Genomic DNA, 20049 nt, shown 5'->3' on the forward strand with positions numbered 1-20049 from the left:
AATTTTCAAGATTATTCTGGTTATTCTAGGTCCTTTGCATTTCTACATAAATTTTAGGATTAGCACACCAATTTCTACAAAAACATTGCTGGTATTTTCTAGAACGACTTTATTGAGATATAATTCACATACCACACAATTCATACATTTAAAGTGTACAGTTCAAGTATACAATTCAAAGTGCATAATTCATGCTATAACTTTTGGTATATTACATTATTAATTTTTTAAAATTATCATAAAACATAGATAACATAAAATATTCACATTGTTGTGCATCATTTGTTGTGCACAATATCTGGAACATTTTTGTTCTGGAACATTTTTGTTGTTCGAAACAAATTCTGTAAACATTATACAATAATTCCCCATTCTTCCTCCCTCCAGCACCTGGTAATCTCTTTCTCTCTCTTTTTCTTTTTTTTTAAAGACAAGATCTTGCACTACCACCCAGGCTGAAGTGCAGAGGCCCAATCAAAGCTCACTGTAGCCTCCAACTCCTGGGCTCAGGCAATCCTCCTGCCTCAGCCTCCTGAGTAGCTGGGACTACAGGCATGAGCCACTATATCCAGCTAACTTAAAAAATATTTTTTGTAGAGAAGGGCTTTTGTTTTGCATTTGCCCTGTGTTTGCACAGACTGGTCTGGAATTCTGGGCCTTGGCCTCAAGCAGTCCTCACACTTATGCCTCCCAAAGTGCTGGGATTAAAGTGTGAGCCACCGCACCTGGCTGCCCTCTGGTAATCTCTAATTTACTTCCTCTATGAATTTCCCTATTCTAGATATTTCATATAAATGGAGTCATACAATATTTGTCCTTTTGTGTCTGGCTTATTTCACTTGACATACTATTTCCAAGATTCATCCATGTTAGCATGTTTCAGATCCTGATTGCTTTCCTATGGCCAAATAATATCCCATTGTTTGTATATACCACATTGTGTTTACCCACTCATCTGCTGATAGGCCCTTGGGTTGGTTCCCCTTTCTGGCTACTGTGAACAATGCTGCAATGGATATTGGCATACGAGTATCTCTCAAGTCTCTGCTTTTAATTTCCTTGAGTCTATACCTAGGAGTGGAATTGCTGTATCATAATGTAATTCTATGTTTACCTTTTTCAGAAACTGTTAAACTGCTTCCACAGCAGCTGCACCATTTTCCATTCCTACCAGCAATGGACAAGACATTCAATTTCTCCACATCCTCACCAATATTCATTTTCTGCATTTTAAAAATTACTATTACAGACATCCTAGTAGGTATGAAATGGTATCTCCTTGTTATTTTAATTTGTATTTCCCTACTACGTTGAGCATCTTTTCATGTGCTTATTGGCCATTTGTATGTCTTCTTCAAAGAAATGTCTATTCAAGAAGTCCTTTGCCTATTTTTAAATTGGGTTGTCTTTCTGTTGTTGAGTTATAAGAATTCTTTGTAGATTCTAGATACTAGTCCCTTATCAGATGTATGATTTGCAAATATTTTCTCTCATTCTGTAGGTTATCTTTTCATTTTTTTGACAATGTCCTTTGATGCACAAAAGGTTTTTCATTTGATAAAGTCCAATTTATTTATTTTCTTTTGTTGTTCATGCTTTTAGTGTCATATCTACCTGCTGGTATTTAGATTGGGATTGCACTGAACCTTGAGATCTATTTGAGAACTGACATCTTATCAATATCAGATCTTTCAACCCATGAATGTAGTATAGCTCTTTTCTTTAGGTCTTCTCTAACTTGTTGCAGAATATTTTTATAGTTTTCAGTGTGTAAAGATTTTGCACATATTTTATTAAATTTTCCCCGATTACAAATTTTGCTATGGTCTGAATCTCTGTGTTCTCCCCAAATTCATATGTTGAAATCCTAGTGCCTAAGGTGATGGTATTAGGAAGTGGGGCCTTTGGGAGGTGCTTAGATCATGAAGGTAGGACTCTCATGAATGGGACTGCTGTGCTTATAAAAGAGGCCCCTGAGAGCTTGTTTGCTCCCTCCTCCATGTAGGACACAGCAAGAAGGTGGCTGTCTACAACCTGGAAGAGAGCCCTCACCAGAACCCAACCATGCTGGCACCACCATCTCAGACTTCCCAGCCACCACAACTGTGAGAAATAAATTCCCATTGTTGATAAGCCACCCAGTCTATGCTATTTTGTTACAGCAGCCCCAACAGACTAAAACAGATTTTTATTCTGTCTTAAATGGCATTGTCTTTCAAATTTCATTTTTGAATTGTTTTTGTTGGTATGTAGAAATGCAATTTACTTTTCTTTTCTTTTTTTTCTTTTCCAAGTCTCACTCTGTTGCCCAGGCTGGAGTGCAATGGTGCGATCTCGGCTCACTGCAACCTCTGCTTCTCGGGTTCAAGCCATTCTCCTGCCTTAGAGTCCCGAGTAGGTGGGACTACAGGTTTGTACCTCCACACCCAGCTAATTTTTGTATTTTTAGTAGAGATGGGGTTTCACCATGTTAGCCAGGCTGGTGTTGAACTCCTGATCTGCCTGCCCTGGCCTCCCAAAGTCCTTGGATTACAGGCGTGAGCCACTATGCCCAGCTGCAATTTACTTTTCTACTTTGATCCATCTTGCAAACATCCTACATTTAGCTATTAGCTCAAATAGTCTTTGCAGAATCCTTAGGTTTTTTTATATACATCATTTGCAAGTAGTTTTTATTTCTTCCTTTTCAATCTGTATGCCTTTTATTGTCTCTTCTTGACTTACTGTTCTGGCTATGACCTCAACTTCAATAATGAATAGAAGTGGTTATGGTGACAACAGATATCCTTACTTGTTCCTTAATCTTGGGGAGAAAATACTATCATATTCTTAGGTATAATGATATCTAGTATTATTATTTGAATTGTGTTCCTCTAAAAGATTCATTTCATTAATTAATTAATTTTTTTGAGACACAGTCTCACTCTGCTGCCCAGGCTGGAGTGCAATGGCATGATCTCTGCTCACTGCAACCTCCACCTCCTAGGTTCAAGCGATTCTTCTGCCTCAGCTTCCTGAGTAGCTGGGACCACAAGTGTACACCACCATACACACACAGTGCCCAGTCCCAAAACATATATTTAAATCCTAATCTCTGGTACCTGTGAATGTGACCTTATTTGGAAATAGGATCTTTACAGATGTAGTCAAGATGGGGTCATACTGAATTAGAGTGGGCTCTAAATCCAATGACAGGTCTCCTCATGAGAGAGAGATTTGGAGGCAGGGAATTGATAAGGGGCTATATTAGAGAATTCTGTTTGGATATGTGATTAAATATCTTGTTTTCTGAAATTTGAGATATTTTAAGTACTTTATAAAAATAAAAACTTGTAAGAAATTGTAAAAAGAAAGAAAGAAAAGGCTGGGCATGGTGGCTCACGCCTGTAATCCCAGCAATTTGGGAGGCTGAGGCAGATGGATTGCCTGAGGTCAGGAGTTCGAGACCAGCCTGGCCAACATGATGAAACCCCAGCTCTATTAAAAATACAAAAAATTAGCCGGGTGTGGTGGCGGGCACCTATAATCCCAGCTACTCAGGAGGCTGAGGCAGAAGAATTGCTTGAACTCGAGAGGTGGAGGTTGCAGTGAGCCGAGATTGCGTCACTGCACTCCAGCCTGGGCAACAAGAGCAAGACTCCATCTGGGGAAAAAAAAAAAAAAAGTAGAAACTTGCTCTCCTATCAATCCCTAATATTTAGCAGATTAAATCAAAGAACTAAAAGGAACTTAAAAGAAAAAGACATTAAATATGAGTGATGACATTTATGAACAGTCTAAAGATGTCCCTTCTGATAATGTAATTTCCTTTTTGTCTAGGTACAGTTAGAGTGAGCTGAAAAGGAATTAGCTACCCGTCAGAAACAGATACATACGTCCCCTAACCATTCCATTATCATAACTAGTACTAGCCATGCGCCAGGCACAGTGCTATATGCTAGCAATGTGTCATCTCAGCTAATCCTCATAACAACACCATCTCAGCCTTACTGACTAGGAAACAAAGGATCAAGGGGTTAAAGGATTTGTCCAAGGTGACCCAGACTGTAAACTGCAAGGGCAGCACTGGAGTCCAATCTGACCATTCCAAGTCCAACATGGTTTCCATGCTCACACCCAGGAAGATGAGAAGGAAGCAGAGGAGCTGCTTGGAGCTGAGTACCCATGGATGCGGCAGGCAGCTGAGCTTAGGAAACTTGGAAGTGGGTCACGACGAAAACACCAAACTTTTGGCTGTCCAGGAGAGTAAGGCAACATGCCAGGTGATTTACATCCCTTGCCTCATTTAATCCTTGCAAGAATCTTATGAGCAGGGTTGTGTAATCTCTTTATCTCAGTATACAGAGGAGAAAGTGAATCCAGAGATGTTAACATGCTCAAAATCCCACGGTGAGGGTGTGGCAGTGCTGGGATTTGACTCCCAGTCTGATTCCAGCCTCTGCTCTGTCTTATATCACAGGACATAGCCACATAGTAGTAAGGCTGTGGGCTTAGGGGCAGCCTGTCTGGGCTCACAGTCCTACTGCCCACATGCTTTCTCACCGACCTTGAGCAAGACAAGCAACATTTCTTCTTCTCCCCTATAATTGGGGTTAATAATAGTGTCCACTTCACAGCTACTCTTAGGGTTAAGTGAGAACCTATATGAAGTTTTTCACACAGTGGTTGGTAGTACACAAGTATTCATAATTATTATTGTAATTTAGGAAAGAAGTAAAAGCTAACAGCCCAGTGTCCTGATGTTGCAGCAGACCAAATAGTTATAACTGAAATTGGACCCCAGTTGGCCCCAGTTTAGGCATGTTTCTCAATTTTCTTCTGTTAACCCCACTATAAAATAACATGCCCATATGTTATGCAGAGGAGGAAAGCATTGAGAGAAAACCTGATAACCTGACCAAAGGCATGTCTTGGACTTATTTGAAAACTTACCAGGCTTCTTTTGGTTACAAGTGATAGAATCCTAATTCCAACGAGCTTTAAATAAAGTGGGACTTATTGACTTACATAACTAGAAAAAGCAAGCATGGAGGTGGCCCCAGGCATGATTCGATTCAGGACTCAATGTCATATCCCTATCCTCTTTCTCTCAATCTCACTTTAACCGTAGGGGAAAGGGATCCTCTCTCCCAGTCTCTAAATACACAGTCCCAGGGAAGTCCCATGATGGGCCTATTCTGGATCATATGCCCCTGCTGTGGCCAGAGGCCTGGGAACTGTGACCGGCAGCCCAACCAGAGCTCAGAGTGGAGAATGCAGTTCATTCAAAGGAATAAGAGTGTGCTCCAGAATAAGGGAAGGAGATGAAGGCAGAAAAATAGATGTCCTCTGGAGTATGGAGAGTGGGGTCCTATGGAGAGTGTCAGGTGCACCCTAATGCTCAGTTAGCCATTCTGGAATCCTCCAACTGGGATACAGCTGTGAAGCACTGCAGCTGGCTCCGGGGCTCAGGCAAGGAAGAGGTAGTGCCACATTCACATACAGACATGATTAGATGAGGGTCTTCTTCTTGAAGATGCCATGACACACAGTGCAAAGCGGGGAGACTAGGGGCAGCAGTGAATCTTCTGTGAGGGCAGGGACAAGTGGACCAAATAAGGAAAGGCTTATTCCGCCAGGTAAACTCCAGGCATGATGGAGCCATACTTCCCTTTCAAACAATAACAACGACTATTATTACCACCACCGTTTTTGTAGCTCTTGCCCGGTGCTAGACACTGTGCACAATTCCCAACTTGATCCTTATAACAATCTTTTGCAATGACTCTCACTATGAATGAAGGCGTCTTCCAGCTCCACACTCCTGTGATCATCTCTTCATGCTAATCAAGTTGAGGATTTGGGATTTTATAAAAGTCTTGTGTAACACACAGAGAGGGTCCTTAGTTGCTCACACACATGCCACAAGAGATTATAGGGTTTCCATGGGGCTTCTATGAACATAAGGCTGAATGGTCCTTAAAACAAATGCATGTAGAATAAAGTTTACTGCTCCATTCTCTCATCTGCCATCTCTGGATGGCTGGGTTTGATCAGCATAAGCTAATCCTGAATTAAAGTTCTATGGCCCAGCAATTTCACTTGGGCAGAGAAAGGACTGACATTTCATTTCCAAACTCACAGAAGCACAAAGAAAGAAATCTTTCAGCTCCTTTGATAAACTGCAGCCAATTCATGTGCAAAATCCCCATGTTGCTAAGAGTCTTTCTGGCTTCTTGTAAGATGACTGTCAACCACTCCAAATGGCTTTTTTTCCTGATTTTCCATTTATTTCAGATGCACTGGGCAAGTCCAGTCCCTAGGTATCATACTGGCATTCAGTCTTTCCTTTTAGCCCCAAAAGAATGTCCCAACACTTAATGAGTTGTATAAAATAGAATATTTGGATGAGCAATAGCTTCATGTGGATAAAGGAATAGCAACTTGTGAGAAAAAATATCAGTGAAAAAAAAAAAGGTGGTGAGATAAAGCTAGAAATTTTAAAGAACCTTGATAGGAGTTATGAAGCAAATGTCATTATAAGGAGCAGCACCTGCCAGGGGCCCACCACATTCTACAATGATTTTTAACCTTGTTTCTAGAATAACACCTCCCATCCTCCATTAAAAAATAAAAAGATATCACGGGTATCAAACAAAAGTCAAGCAATATAGTAAAGTACAAAAAAAAAAAAAAAAAGAGTAAAACAAAATCAACACCCACCTAAAAATAATGGTAATCCACTTTAGGTGAATATAATTCTTGATTTGTCTCTACACAGAGAGATAGAGGAAATATATATTTAGAGATAGGGTCTTGCTGTATTGCCTGGGCTGGAGGGCAGTGGCCTGCAGCCTTGAACTCCTGGGCTCAAGTGATCTTCCCACCTCACTCTCCTGTAGTGGAACTACAGGCATGCACCATCATGCCTGGCTAATTTTTAAAGATTTTTTTGTAGAGAAGGGGTCTTGCTCTGTTGCCCAGACTGGTCTCAAACTCCTGGGCTCAAGCGATCCTCCTGCCTTGGCCTGCCAAAGCACTGGGATTACAGGTGTGAGCCACCATGCCTGGCTGAGGAATTTTTATAAACGTAGAATCATATTTATTTTTAATTTATTTATCACATTTATTTTTAAATAAATAGCATTCAGCTAATTGGGTTGTATTTGAGAAACTAAAGTGAACTGGAACAATACATATTTCTTTTTAGAAATCTGTTTTTTTCAAAGATTACCAAAAAATTTAAGAAATTATGTGTTTTTGAAAAAAGTTTAGACAGTAGCAAGTCTCTGCTATGAAAATAAGAGGGTATGAGTGCTCTTATATCCTCCCTCCTCCCATTCCCAATTTATTAGCTATCTTAGGGTTTGTACTATTTATAATCTGTATCTAACTGTGACTATAATTTCCAGTTTGATCTTGGTTCACCACCAGTTTTTTTTCTACCAGCTCATCCATCATTGAGTTATTTGGTTCATCTTTCCTATCAAATGGTTTCCTTAAGAAGGCCATTGGTGTTGTGTTCTGTTAACTTGACATCAGATTTGACGACTTGGTTGGCAATAATACATTTGAGTCATTCTTTTTTCCTACTCAGAACTTTGGAAATACTCCTCCATTGTTTCCTGTCACAGAATCTTGTGGAAAGGAAGTTTGAGGTCCCTTGGTGACTTGCTTTTTCTGCCTGAATGGTGAGGAATTGTTTCTTCATTCTTGAAGTTCAGGATCTTCATCAGGGTATGTTTTGGTGTCAAGTGTTTTCTGTTGGATTTCCTACAACATAGTGCACTCTTTTAATCTAAAGATTCCTTCCTTCGTTTCAGGAAAAATCTTTTGTATTTTATCTCCAGATACTTTTATAGTTCCTTTTTATTTTTGGTCATCAGTTACTCTTATGTCAGAATATCTCGATACTCCTACATTTATCCTTTCAGGAATTACTTGAATCCCTGTTTTTAAAATTCTTCATTCTCTGCATCATTTCAAGCCTTTTCTTCTGTTATCAATTCCATTTTCAACCATGTTTTTTGCTATTTCTAATACATTTATTTGTTCTATATTATTTTAGGCAAGTTTTCTTATCTCTGCCATCTGCCTTTTTATGTCATTCTGTTGTTTCACCAGTTCCTGAGTGCTTATTTTATTGAGTTCATGTTTTCTAAGTTCTCTGCGAGCACAACACACCTGTGGGAACTTTTGTTTCTTGGGCTAGCTGTTTCTCCATATTGGTTTCATCTGTTTCCCACTCCGCCCCATCCCCTTTCTGGCTGTAGCATACTCACATGGTTGCCAGGCCATCTTCCGTACATTTGCTCATCTTTAAGGTGAGCAGCTCTGTTAAGACCAGGTATTTGCCTTCATACAGTGTCGGTGTATTCTCCTTGACATATTTCCCATCTTGTTTGGCATCTATTTCTTTTGCCCTGTAGGCTTGTGTTCTATATACTTTCCGAATGGATAACACTGAAAATATTTAAGCACCAACATGTCACAGACATTGAGCAGACAGAACAGAGGTTGGTCATAGCTCTAGGCCACATGTTACTCCTGTAGTTGCTGGTCTGTAGGGTGGTCTGGAGTGGGGGGCTTCTTGTGAGAGGGGCTGGGGTGGCCAGAACAGCATGAGACACTTGGATAAGTGATTCTTTCCATTGTGGTGTGGAAGTATTTTGATATTTTAATAACCAGCACAGCCACATTAGTGTGTACCAGCCAAGTATGAGCCCAGCCTGTCCGTGTCTTTGTGTCTATATGGAGGAGGAAGGAGCTGTGTAGAGGCTTTTACTGGAGGACTGAACTCTGCTCTGTCTTCTGATACTTGCATTAAGTCCTGCACCAGAGTGAATTCTGAATGGAGAGAAGACATATCTACTGTATGTACAGGGGACACAGTCTTTGGAATGTGGGTTTGTCTCTTAATTCAGGGATGAGCTAGTTCCAGTCCTCTGTTTCACCCATCTCTCCCCAGCAAACTCCATCCCCAACCCACCCCCACCACACCCTACAACACCCCCACTCAAAGGAAGGAAGAGATAAAGATACTCATCCTGCCCCTATTCACCAGTCAACTTCTTTCCAAAACCTGAAATTTCAATGAGTATTCTGCATCTTGCCAATCCCCTCTAGCAGGTGGGATTAGGAGCTCTTCTTTCTTACCAGGAAAATCTGGTCTTTTTGTTTGACTGTCATCCTTTGAAGTTTAAGACATAAAAACAAGGTGGAGCTCCTTCCATTGCCTGGATGCTAGTGAATTTTTTAAACTGAGTTTTACTTTTTGAATTTTATTTAGTCTGGTTGTTCTTTAGGTTTAGCTTTAGGGGATGAAGTGACTGTGATCTGACCAAAATTATCCTGAAAGATCCCACAGTACAATTTTAAAGGACTAAACCAGCAGCTCTGGGGGTTCTCACTCTGGGCTGCAAATTAGAATCACTGGGGATATTTTAACATCAGTGACAGGCCACATTCCTAAGCCTGATTAAAGTGGTCTGGGAGATGCCCAGCTATAAGTGGCATATATATTTTTTCTTATTTGCTTGTTTTTTGAGTCCTTCCAGTGATTCTAATGCACAAACAGGGTGAGAACCATGAGCTGGACCTTGCATTCTAATCGTTCATAATTTGATATACATAAGCACCTATAAAATACAAACATTTTGCATGTGCATTAACAAAGACAAAATATAAAAAACACATAAATTATTTATACTCTGTGTGGTCAGTCGCTCAAAGTATTTCTTGAGCAGCCAAGGAAGCAGGAGGGAACAGAAGTGTATGGTTTTGCTTCAAAAATATTTTTATCTAGCTGGCTAACAGAACTAACACATCTGAAAGAATCACAAAGCACATGGTGGTGACGCCCAACTCTTAAGACAGTTTTGGAATTATACCACAGACAAGGAAGGCATTGTCAGGTGCGGGGCACATTGACATGAAGGTAAAGTTCATGATTTAATGAGAGATGTGGCTACGCCAATAACTAGAACCTAACACCAAAGAATTAGTCCAGTTACCTTGGAGTCACACTTCCCATCCCTAAGTTGTAATTCATAAAGTATCATTTAGAAATGCAGGGGATGTTTAGAGGTAAAATCCATAGCAGAGATTTATTGAGTCTGGGAAGATTTTGAGGGGTTTCCAGGAATAAGGATGAGAAAAGGGCATACCAAGTTTGTAAAGGGACTTAAAGCCTGGCATAGAGTAACAGGGAGCATTTTCAGGTTTGGAAGGCCATGACAGGTTTAAGAGCAGAGAATCCAGAGATCAAGCTGTAGCTGTGCACAGCACTGGGAGTATGGAGGCGGAGGCAGGCCTTGCTGTCACAGCAGGTATAGTGAGGAAGTGAGAGAAGAGTTCGGAGTGTCCGAATTTCTTGCCTGAGAGACTAGAACAATGGTGACTCAACTGACCTGGATGGAAAAGCTTTAGGTGCAACCAAGTTTGGCTTTGGGGTTTCAAGTGAAGGTAGGGTCTCTAAGGGATGGTCAGGAGGCAGGTGGGTCTGGATTGGAGCTCCGAGACCACAACCCAGGTGAGTGACCTGTGCCTGAAGTATAATTGAAGGGTTATCTGCAGGGAGGAGAGCAGAGAGCCAGGTCTAAATTAGGAACAAGGTGGAGAATCATCACATCTCCACAGAACTCTGGGGAAGTGGGTTGGTCACTGAAGTACAATGATCAGGGGAAGGGGAGGATGAGGGAATTCACTGTCTAAGGTGATCTCATAAAAGACTCTGAAGCAGGATTTGACTTCACAATATCTAAAATCCTTTCCAACAAGCTGGACTCTCAAGCCAAAGCAAAAGGTCCTAAAACTGGCCATATACAAGTGTCAGCAAAGATGCGACAACTTTGTTCTCTGAGGACAATGCATTCACATAGCAGATCACCCCAAATGTGATCTGTGTCCTCAGTGCTGATGTCAGACCATCATCGTTCATCAATTCTCCATCAACCTGAACCACACTGCTCCAAAAGTGGTTATCTCCATTTCATGCCTCTGGAGAGGATGACAATAATGACAGTGGCAGGATGTGTGTGTCAATCCATGTGGACACACACACACAGGACATGTGCTCATATCATAAAAGAGCATCTCTTCTAACCTACCAACATGAGTGTAAGAAAAAAATATCAACTCTAGGGTCATTCTATTCCTTCTTGTTCTTTTGGTTTCTCTACTGCAGCACAGATGAGCACAGATCTTCCAGTGTGTCCAGGTTATCGTAGAGTGATGGTAGAACAGAAAATGCATCAGTACCTGCAGTTTCTGGAGTAATAGCAAGTGGCATGCGCAGCCACACTCTGTTCTCCTTAGCTGGACCCTCATGACCACAAGGCAGCTGTACTCCTCTACCCACTGGAAGTTGGGACAGACATCCAAACACATTCTTTTTCTGAAACCAGCTCTGTTCATCCTCTAGACAGCAGTCCAACCGACCCCGAAGGATACAGCTGAAGAACAGAAATGAATTCCCTTCATATACCTCCCATCTGAGCACACTCCTTCACCTAGGCACAGAGAGGCCAGAGGTAGATAGCTGGTCCTTACACAGCCTGCTCCAGCGGTACTGATGTTTCAGATTTATAAGAAGCCATTATGAGAAAGATCCTGGGGTTCAGTGGGGTACTGCTCATAACTTAGAATAAGCCCATACAGACTGGTCTGAAAGGCACTTCCTTTCTTACACAGTGAGGAAGACAGTGGTGTTTCAACATATCTCATTTGGATTTTGCTTTAAGATTTGCCTATATTCAGTGTGAAACAATGATAGAGGAGCTTGTCATAGTGATTGTCTCAAGGGATAGTGGCCTATTAAAATTCGTGCAAGTAAAAAGGTCAAGGCAGTGTATTGTAAAGGTACAGGTTTCTCAAGAAGAGAAACTTTAGGGCAAGGAACAAGGGCCTCCAGACAGCTGGAACTAGGAAAGGGAAGCCAGCCTTCAAGGAAACTTCGCTCGTGTCCCTGGCTACTACATGATTTTGCATCAGTGCTTCTCAGTGTGCCTATACCATCCTTCCTCTACACCAGCTTTTTCTTCTTCCTTCTCTTGCACATGGTGCAACATAGCCACCCCAGTCCCAACTCTACTTGACCCTTTTGCTCAAGCACCTACCACTCAACACTCCTGTGTCTCTCTTCTTTCAATCCCTCCCACTCTTAATTCTAATGGACTCTGCTGTTGTGTTTAAAGAGGCAGCTGGAGAGGGCTCAAGTGGGCAATAGTGGGAAGATTCCCTGAGAAGCGAGTGGACAGGACAGCTCTCCAATGCCAGTCATACATATCTGTAGGTATCCTAATATGCACAAACAAGTGTATGAGGGGCGAAACCTGACAGGTTAAACACTACTTTGGCATCAAGTGATTTAGGCAAAAAAGTGTCTGCTACTGATGTCATCTAATTAAGCACACAGCCACTGAAACATTATGCTTAGCAAATTAATCTACTAATTGTTCTGCATCTAGTGTCTCTGAAAACAGAATTAAACCAAGCCAAAGAACATAGCTACCTCTGAAAGGCGCAAGTCTTTCTTGAATGCTTAAAACACCCAGGGCAAGGCCATTCCAGAGGCCCTCTGATGCTTCAAAATCATCTTTTGTTTAGGTTTTAAGCAGTTTCATAAAAATTTTGGAGCTTGGGGCTGGGCACAGTGGCTCAAGTTGTAATCCCAACACATGGAGAGGCCGAGGTGGGTGGATCACTTGGGGCCAGAAGTTCGAGACCAGCCTGGGCAACATTGTGAAACTCCATCTCTACTAAAATTACAAGTCAGACATGGTAGCGCACGCCTGTAATCCCAGCTACTCAGGAGGCTGAGGCATGAGAATCCCTTGAACCCAGGAAGTGGAGATTGCAGTGAGCTGAGATTGTGCCATTGCACTCTAGCCTGGGCAACAGAGCAAGACTGTCTCAAAAAAAAAAAAAAAAAATCATGTTGGAGTTTGGTTGCCTGGGTTTGTAGCCTGGCTTATTCCTCCTAGCTGTGGGATCTTAGGCAAGGGGCTTCCCCAATATATGCCTCAGTTTTCCCAGCTGTAACCTGAGGATAACAACAGTACCTGCCCTATGGAGTTATTAGGAGGATGAAATGTGCTTATATTTGTAAAGGGCTTAGGTTGATGCCCAGCAAGTCATGTGTGTTGCATAAATGAGACTTCTTATTGACATATTCAATTAGGCAGAAAACCACACAAAAATCTTTAAGAACTTAATACTTTAAAAATAAGTTTATTATAACTAACGAATATAAAATCTGACAGATATTTTCAAACATTTTTGCAAAAAAAGTAAAACCCTCCCCTTTCCCCCCTCCCCGCCAGATACAGAATAAGGACTTGGACAGAGAAACAATACAAATCTAAACATGAAACTGGCGCTCATCGGTTGGTCCCAAGAGGCTCCAACATATTATATTCTAAGTAAAGGTCCATTAAATTAAGAAGTTAACAAGCCACTTGACACTTTTATAGTTTAACTTGCTTTCTACTCTGATTATAATGCTCATTCAAAATGCTGAGAGACAAGAACAGGTAACGTTAATACTGCACGTGACAGATATTCAAAGTGCATAAATCTATGAAACCACGAACATTGATAAGAATACTAGGCATGGAATTAAACAGTGACTTAAAAAATTAATCCAAGGAAATCTATGTACATTTTAGCCTTTGGCATCTGGTCTATCATGTTTCTTCTTTATGTAGACATCAATTTGTTAAATCTATTAACCAGATTAAATTTATCTGACCACATTTCTCATCTGACAGATTGTCCACAGCCAATTTCACATGAGGTAGTTGGGCTGTTTAATGACATTCTAGTGAAATTCTCATGATACATGGGAATTATACATTAAACATGCCGTGGAACTGGCTCATAGCCTTCTAGGAAACAACAGAAGTACTTCTAGAGCATCCTTCCTATCAACACTGACTCCATATACACCTATAAACAGACATGTATACACAGGAGTCTGTGTGGGTAAGACTGACTTTGTAAGGGGTATCAGCCATCCCAAGGTGGTTTCTGTTTGTAAGGTACAGGGAGGAAATACTGACCACACTTTAAATATATGAAATATTTAGAACAAGCAGGATGTTATTCTTACATTCTCACATAGCTTAGCTGAAAACATTTGTTCACTCTGGAACAGAAGTGATTAATACGGGAAACAAAGAATTTTGAAGACTTTTGCATTGCAGAGTAGTGGTATTTTTTTCCTTTTAATTAAAGGCTATATAAAAACAGCAGAGGAGAAAGATCAATGCATGCATCAACTGTACCAGAGAGGCACTGTTAATGACTGTTTAATCATGCCCTGGAGTGCCTGAATGCAGCAGTGCAATGAGAAATCATGCAAATGGTCACTGTACACAGGACTATTGACTGTCTGAGACAGGATGGGAATTGGGAACATTTACAGGGAAGGTCTAGTAAACAGTATATTTATGGAATTGTTGAAAGAACTCCTAATGACCTTGTAATACAGATAAACAGTCTTAAAATACCATTAGACAGCTAGTGAATTGTTTTTTATGAAATGACTATGAAACCCCTGAGTAAGCAACTGCAGATTACAAAGGGACGTACAGAAGTAGAATGTACTTCTAACAAAAGCATTCTATATACAATTCATAGGAATACAAATTTACCATACATAATGAAGTTCGTGTGGAGACCTTACAAGATCACAGAGTATCTGAAGTCAGGCCCTCAAAGACCAAACACATTAGCTCAGCTAACAGAACAATGGCTGAAAATATATTTTACTTATAAATTCTACATCTAAAAATTTTAAAATTTAAAAAAGGTTGATAGATTAGCTTAAAAAAAGAAATGAAACATGAGGGAGAGCTGAATAGTTGTAAAACCTGTGACTAAAATCAGAAGCAACTGGTTTTAATCAGTGATTCAGAAATGCACCATTATATAACCAAGTTCTCATAGGACATGGTAGTTTGCTAGGAAAAAACTTAATTTTCTTCCAGAAAGTTCCCCAAATGCCTCACATCATCGTCTATTGCTCATGACCCTCTGACTCTACTGCCTTATCTGATATTTCTCCATATGTATGATTTTCACAATCAGATCAAGTTTCCTTAAAAAAAAACTCTTACTTCGCTCCTCTTTCCCTCACTTCAAATTTAGTGGAGAAAAATGTACTTTACTTATTTGGTCCCTATCACATATTTTTAATTAAAAACACTTTTCTGAAAATATAAAGTTAAAAGCATCAACTTTTTGTTAATATACATGGAAAGTAATAACCAAAAGGAGAAGAGTGCAAATTTTCCAGCTGCACCCCTCTAATAATCATCTTTCCTAGGTGCCCCATGTCATGTCATTCACCGGCTTTCCAGCTACAAATGGGAATATGGGCTCCTTCTTAAGAAGCTCTTGCAGTCTGGAGGTGGGGAAACAGAATCCCCTCTGATCAGGCACCTAGCCCTGGGCTAAGTTGGTGCTAGATGCTCTACATATGTGCTAGAAGCTGCTCCTGAGAAATGGGGCAGAACAAACATAAGTGGGGGCAGATTTGGCGTGCTGATGGCAGTACTGCTGGCAATTTTCAGTAGCAAAGAAGAGAGAAGAGCAACAAGGCTGGACTATGAAGTTCAGAAATCCCTCATCATGGAATATGACATTGGGGGAAGTTTAATAATCAGAATGACATGCAAATAATGGTAAGAAGGTGCCTGAAGCCACTACTTATATATCCCAATGAGAACTACCCTTCAAAGTCAATGTCTTGGGCCCATAGGCCCAACATTCTGTGAGAGCTCCTCTTCTGGAACTCCCTTCAGAGCTACATCAAGAGCCAATGAGGGCCCATAGGCCCAACATTCTGTGAGAGCTCCTCTTCTGGAACTCCCTTCAGAGCTACATCAAGAGCCAATGAGAAGATCATCTTCTCCTCATAGTTACAATTTGGTTTCACTCCCAAAAGGGATCTCTCCAATTTAACATTTTTCACCAGCATTAGCTATAAGGAATCTAGCTTGCTTTCAAAAGTCAAGAGACTTGCCATCATTGAAAATATTTTGTTTAATTCAACAAATACACCCTGATACCTACAAAGTGTAAACACTGGCTTTTACCATAGGGAGAAGTACAGGAACAATGAAATTGTGTGGAATTGTCTCATAAGGGGTTAGCCTAATGTTACTTATTTGTGTCTATAATACCTAACAGACCAATTTCCTTTTTCTTCCAGTTCTCTCTAAAGGTTATGCTAGAAAAATAATCCTAAAAATGCTTTGAGCAATGACAACAAGGTGATTACTCTGCCAACAAAGCACTAGAGTTTTCTCACCTCCTCTCACAGCAATGGTGAAAGTAAACTTAGGTGTCCCAGAAGTCTTGGAGGGCAATGGAGAGAAAGCTTTAAATATCTTTTCTCATTGCCCCTTTCTTGCAAAGTGACTACACATCAGCACAAATTATGACTTTAACTACAACAGAGAGCAAATACTGTAGATGTAGGAGGAACCTCTGACTATGCCCAGATTCAGGTTAAGCTGAATTTACTGTTTAGTATTAGGTTCAATTTCTAATATTTTTATTTAAGGATCCTCAGTTCCTTAAGCAAACTTTTATACATCTTAAACTTTTATACATCTTAGGCAAACTTAATATGCTCCAGTGGGGAAAATACCTATTAAAAATATTACCCTCTTTCTACAGATGTGGAAAAAGGGTAATTGGAAAATGCAACTTATTCAAGCTATTCTGTCTGATCTGGTTTCTCAATGATCTCAGATAATATTAAGCCCCTCATTCTCAGCAAATTGAGTTGTGTACATCTAGGCACTACCTATACAAATGCAAAATGGCCATGCTGAGCAGCTTTCCTTTTGTGTGTATTCAGAGCTGGGGTGGCAAACCTGAGGTATTTTCAGACTGCTACCTCTCCAAGAGACCACAGAGTTCACCTCAGGTGGCAGGGAGCACCAGCAGCTGTTTAGAATGATCACGCTGCACAATTCTACCAACCACCTGGTATCATCCCCTCTAAATGGTACAATGCCTAAAACATCTTCATTCCAACTACAAGCAAAAACTGGCTGCTTTTTCTTTTTCCGTTTTAGGGGGCTATGTCAAGGGCAGGGACTATCCCCAAGTCCTGCCATCATATTCGTACTAATCAGAGAAGGAGATCTATACTCACTGCTCATGAGAGTGGGAGGGAAATAACACACACACACCCCCTGGCAAAATACAAAATAATCAACATCATTTTAATACCCCCCCTTTCTCCCTAGCCTTAAAACATGTGATACTGATTTTTGAAGTTTAAGTATTTTCCAGAAGTCTTTATGTGGGCAAAATACCTAATTAATCTGAGCTAAATAAATGTTGTTTAAAAACACACAAAGGCAAAACCAGTACCCCTCCCTACATAAACTTCTCTGACTAAAGAGAGAATTCCCTCCATCCTAGAGATCTGCAGCAGGAACAGGAACAGCATCATCTAGAGATGATGCTCAACTCAACCAAGCCCCTCAAAGGACCTTTGACCCTGGATAACTACCTTATGCTGGAACTTCCCTTCCTGTTACTAGAAGGAAGTAGCCTCTAATGGGGAAGGTACCCATGGCTTCTTTCCAATGCACACTCAAGGCAGCATGATCTACTGAGACTAGGGCCAGGGTTGGAGCATCACACTGTGCAGAAGAATGCCCACTCAACATTGTTTTATGAAATAATGTTTCTTAAGTTTTAAGAAGTTTAAGAAACTGTTTTCTTAAGTCTCACCTTTCAACTCTGACGCTGTCCCAAAGCTTCTGAGATTGATAAACAGCTACATTTTGCCTGCTCTGCATTTTTGCTGATTAAACCGAGATTAACTGGTAAGCAGGTTCAGAGCCATGGTCCCTGAATGCAATGCAAAGGCCTACTGGCTGAGTGTCAATGCTGGCTCAATTAAGAATGCTGCTGAGTAAACCTGCTCCACTTCTCACTCTCCATTTAGCTATTTTATTTAAATGGCGGCCTATTCCTTTTTGAAAAAAAAGGACATATCATTTAGTTCTTGAAGAAAACTGGTAATTTTGTAAACTAGAATTTAATCTAGTTGCTTTTCAATACTGTGTGCAGAAGAATCACATGTGAAGTTTATCGAAATGCAGATTCCTATGTCCCACCACCTAGACTCTGGTTCTTTAGGTCAAAATAAGGCCTGGGAATCTGCTGTTTGAACAAGCACTCCATATGACTATGGTGAAGAGGCAGTCCAGGTCACAGTTGGAAATTAACTGGCTCCTCTGCTTAGAAACTATGTGACTGTGAACAGATCCCCCAACTTCTAAACCTTGCTTTTGAAGTGGGGTAATAATCCCTTTGAGTATCATTCCTTGTGATGTCCAATTGAGATAATGCATGGGGAACATGCTGGTAAATGGCAGGCAGTTGGGAGGTGTCATCTCAAATGACCTGTCCCGCCTCTCTCATATTCTCCCCTCCAACTTGGGGTGAGGGCACACCATTAATCTTCTCAGAGCAATGCATCTTCTTCGCCTCCCACAATTGCATTGTCACGTGAATGCCCTGAACATCCTTACTACACAGGCCCTTATCACTGACAGAGTTGCAATGAAGAGGGTCCACTGAAGAACATCTAGGAACAGCAAACTCTACACAGCTTCAACAAAGCAGCTTATACTACCTCCAAATGTCTAGTCTAAGTTGGCTGAAATACTGACTATGAATTATGGATTAATATGGGTTTTGTTGATTTTCAGCTTGGGTTTGGGTGGCCCATTAGAACTAAAATATAAAAACAATACAATACACAATAACGGCAAATTTGTTTGTTAAGTCTGCTCTTTTTTTTTTTTTTTTTTTTTTTTTTGAGACAGAGTCTCACGCTGTTGCCCAGGCTGGAGTGCAGTGGCGCGATCTCGGCTCACTGCAAGCTCCGCCTCCCGGGTTCCCGCCATTCTCCTGCCTCAGCCTCCCGAGGAGCTGGGACTACAGGCGCCCGCCACCGCGCCCGGCTAATTTTTTGTATTTTTAGTAGAGACGGGGTTTCACTGTGGTCTCGATCTCCTGATCTTGTGATCCGCCCGCCTCGGCCTCCCAAAGTGCTGGGATTACAGGCTTGAGCCACCGCGCCCGGCCAAGTCTGCTCTTATAACTTGCTGTTCAAGTCTACAGCAGCTTATCATTTGGTTTCCAGTAGGCCTGCTGAACTGAAATATATAGCACCTTGATCTTTAAACAAAACACATACGCATTTTAAAAATTATAAAAGCACTGGGTTTTGCCTCCTCCTGTCCATCCCCCAAAGTGAAGGGGTTGGAGAGGGTTAAGGCTGTTGCTGGAAATTAAGTAGGGCAACAAAACACTTTAGCACTTTAATCCCTGAAGTTAGGAGGTGCTGCCCAGCAGCCATCATACCACCTCATCGGATTCCAGCCCGTGGACCTCGTATAAAGTGTCCAGTATGGCCAGCTGCTTCTCCATGGCAGGGAGGTAAAGGCTGAGGTCCCTCTGCATTCCAATACTGAAAGCTTCTTTCTGGTGGTCACCTTCCTTTATAGTTAACGCGGCCACAAAATCTTCATAGGATGGAGCTGCCCTTAAAGCTAACTGCAAAAGAATAACCCATGAGAATCTGCATCAAGTCTGTCTCTCACACACTTATTTTTATGCATGTGCACATGCACACACATACTTTCACACATACAAACAGCTGAGAAGAGCAAGAGTAAAGAAATATGACTACCCTTCTAATTTGTGGCTTCTCTAAAATTATGTTTCAAGGACCAATTCAAATAACTTTAAGGCTAGAAGAAACAAGTGTGTACTTGGGCCACCTTAAGGATAAATAATGCTATCACATCAGGGAATGCTGAGAGAGAGTCTGAGAAAAGCTCCCTTCTGATCCACAGTGTGATCCAGACTATTCCCCTCAGATCTTCAGAATCTATATGCATATTGCCATCATGGTCTTTATTCCCACATGGCCCGTCTTCCAGGGCATCTCATTCTCATATCTCATCTCTATATATTTCTTTGCATATCTTCTATTTTTCCCCCATATAACAATATTTCCTTTGTGCTCTT

At 41.0% G+C, this 20049-nt stretch overlaps 1 protein-coding gene and 1 long non-coding RNA gene across 4 annotated transcripts in view; one reads left to right on the forward strand and one right to left on the reverse strand.

Annotated features, from left to right (window-relative positions):
- The window catches only part of PLEKHA8 (pleckstrin homology domain containing A8), a 100001-nt gene that overhangs the window by 22462 nt on the left and 57490 nt on the right, over window positions 1–20049 (reverse strand). The window contains exon 14 of one of the 3 annotated variants that reach the window (XM_005549891.5): window positions 19102–19572. The exons of the other annotated variants lie outside the window; for them this stretch is intronic. Within the exon in view, the coding sequence (XP_005549948.3) occupies window positions 19375–19572 (198 nt within the window). The 3' untranslated portion in view covers window positions 19102–19374. Of the gene's footprint in view, window positions 1–19101; window positions 19573–20049 lie in introns of those variants that run through there. 3 annotated transcript variants of the gene reach the window in all.
- LOC141409875 (uncharacterized) lies at window positions 13194–18430 on the forward strand. Its single transcript, XR_012432564.1, has 2 exons — window positions 13194–15742; window positions 15817–18430. It is a non-coding gene; the product is annotated as an uncharacterized lncRNA (long non-coding RNA).

Source organism: Macaca fascicularis, chromosome 3 (genome assembly GCF_037993035.2).
Source record: "Macaca fascicularis isolate 582-1 chromosome 3, T2T-MFA8v1.1".
NCBI classification, from domain to species: Eukaryota; Metazoa; Chordata; class Mammalia; order Primates; family Cercopithecidae; genus Macaca; species Macaca fascicularis.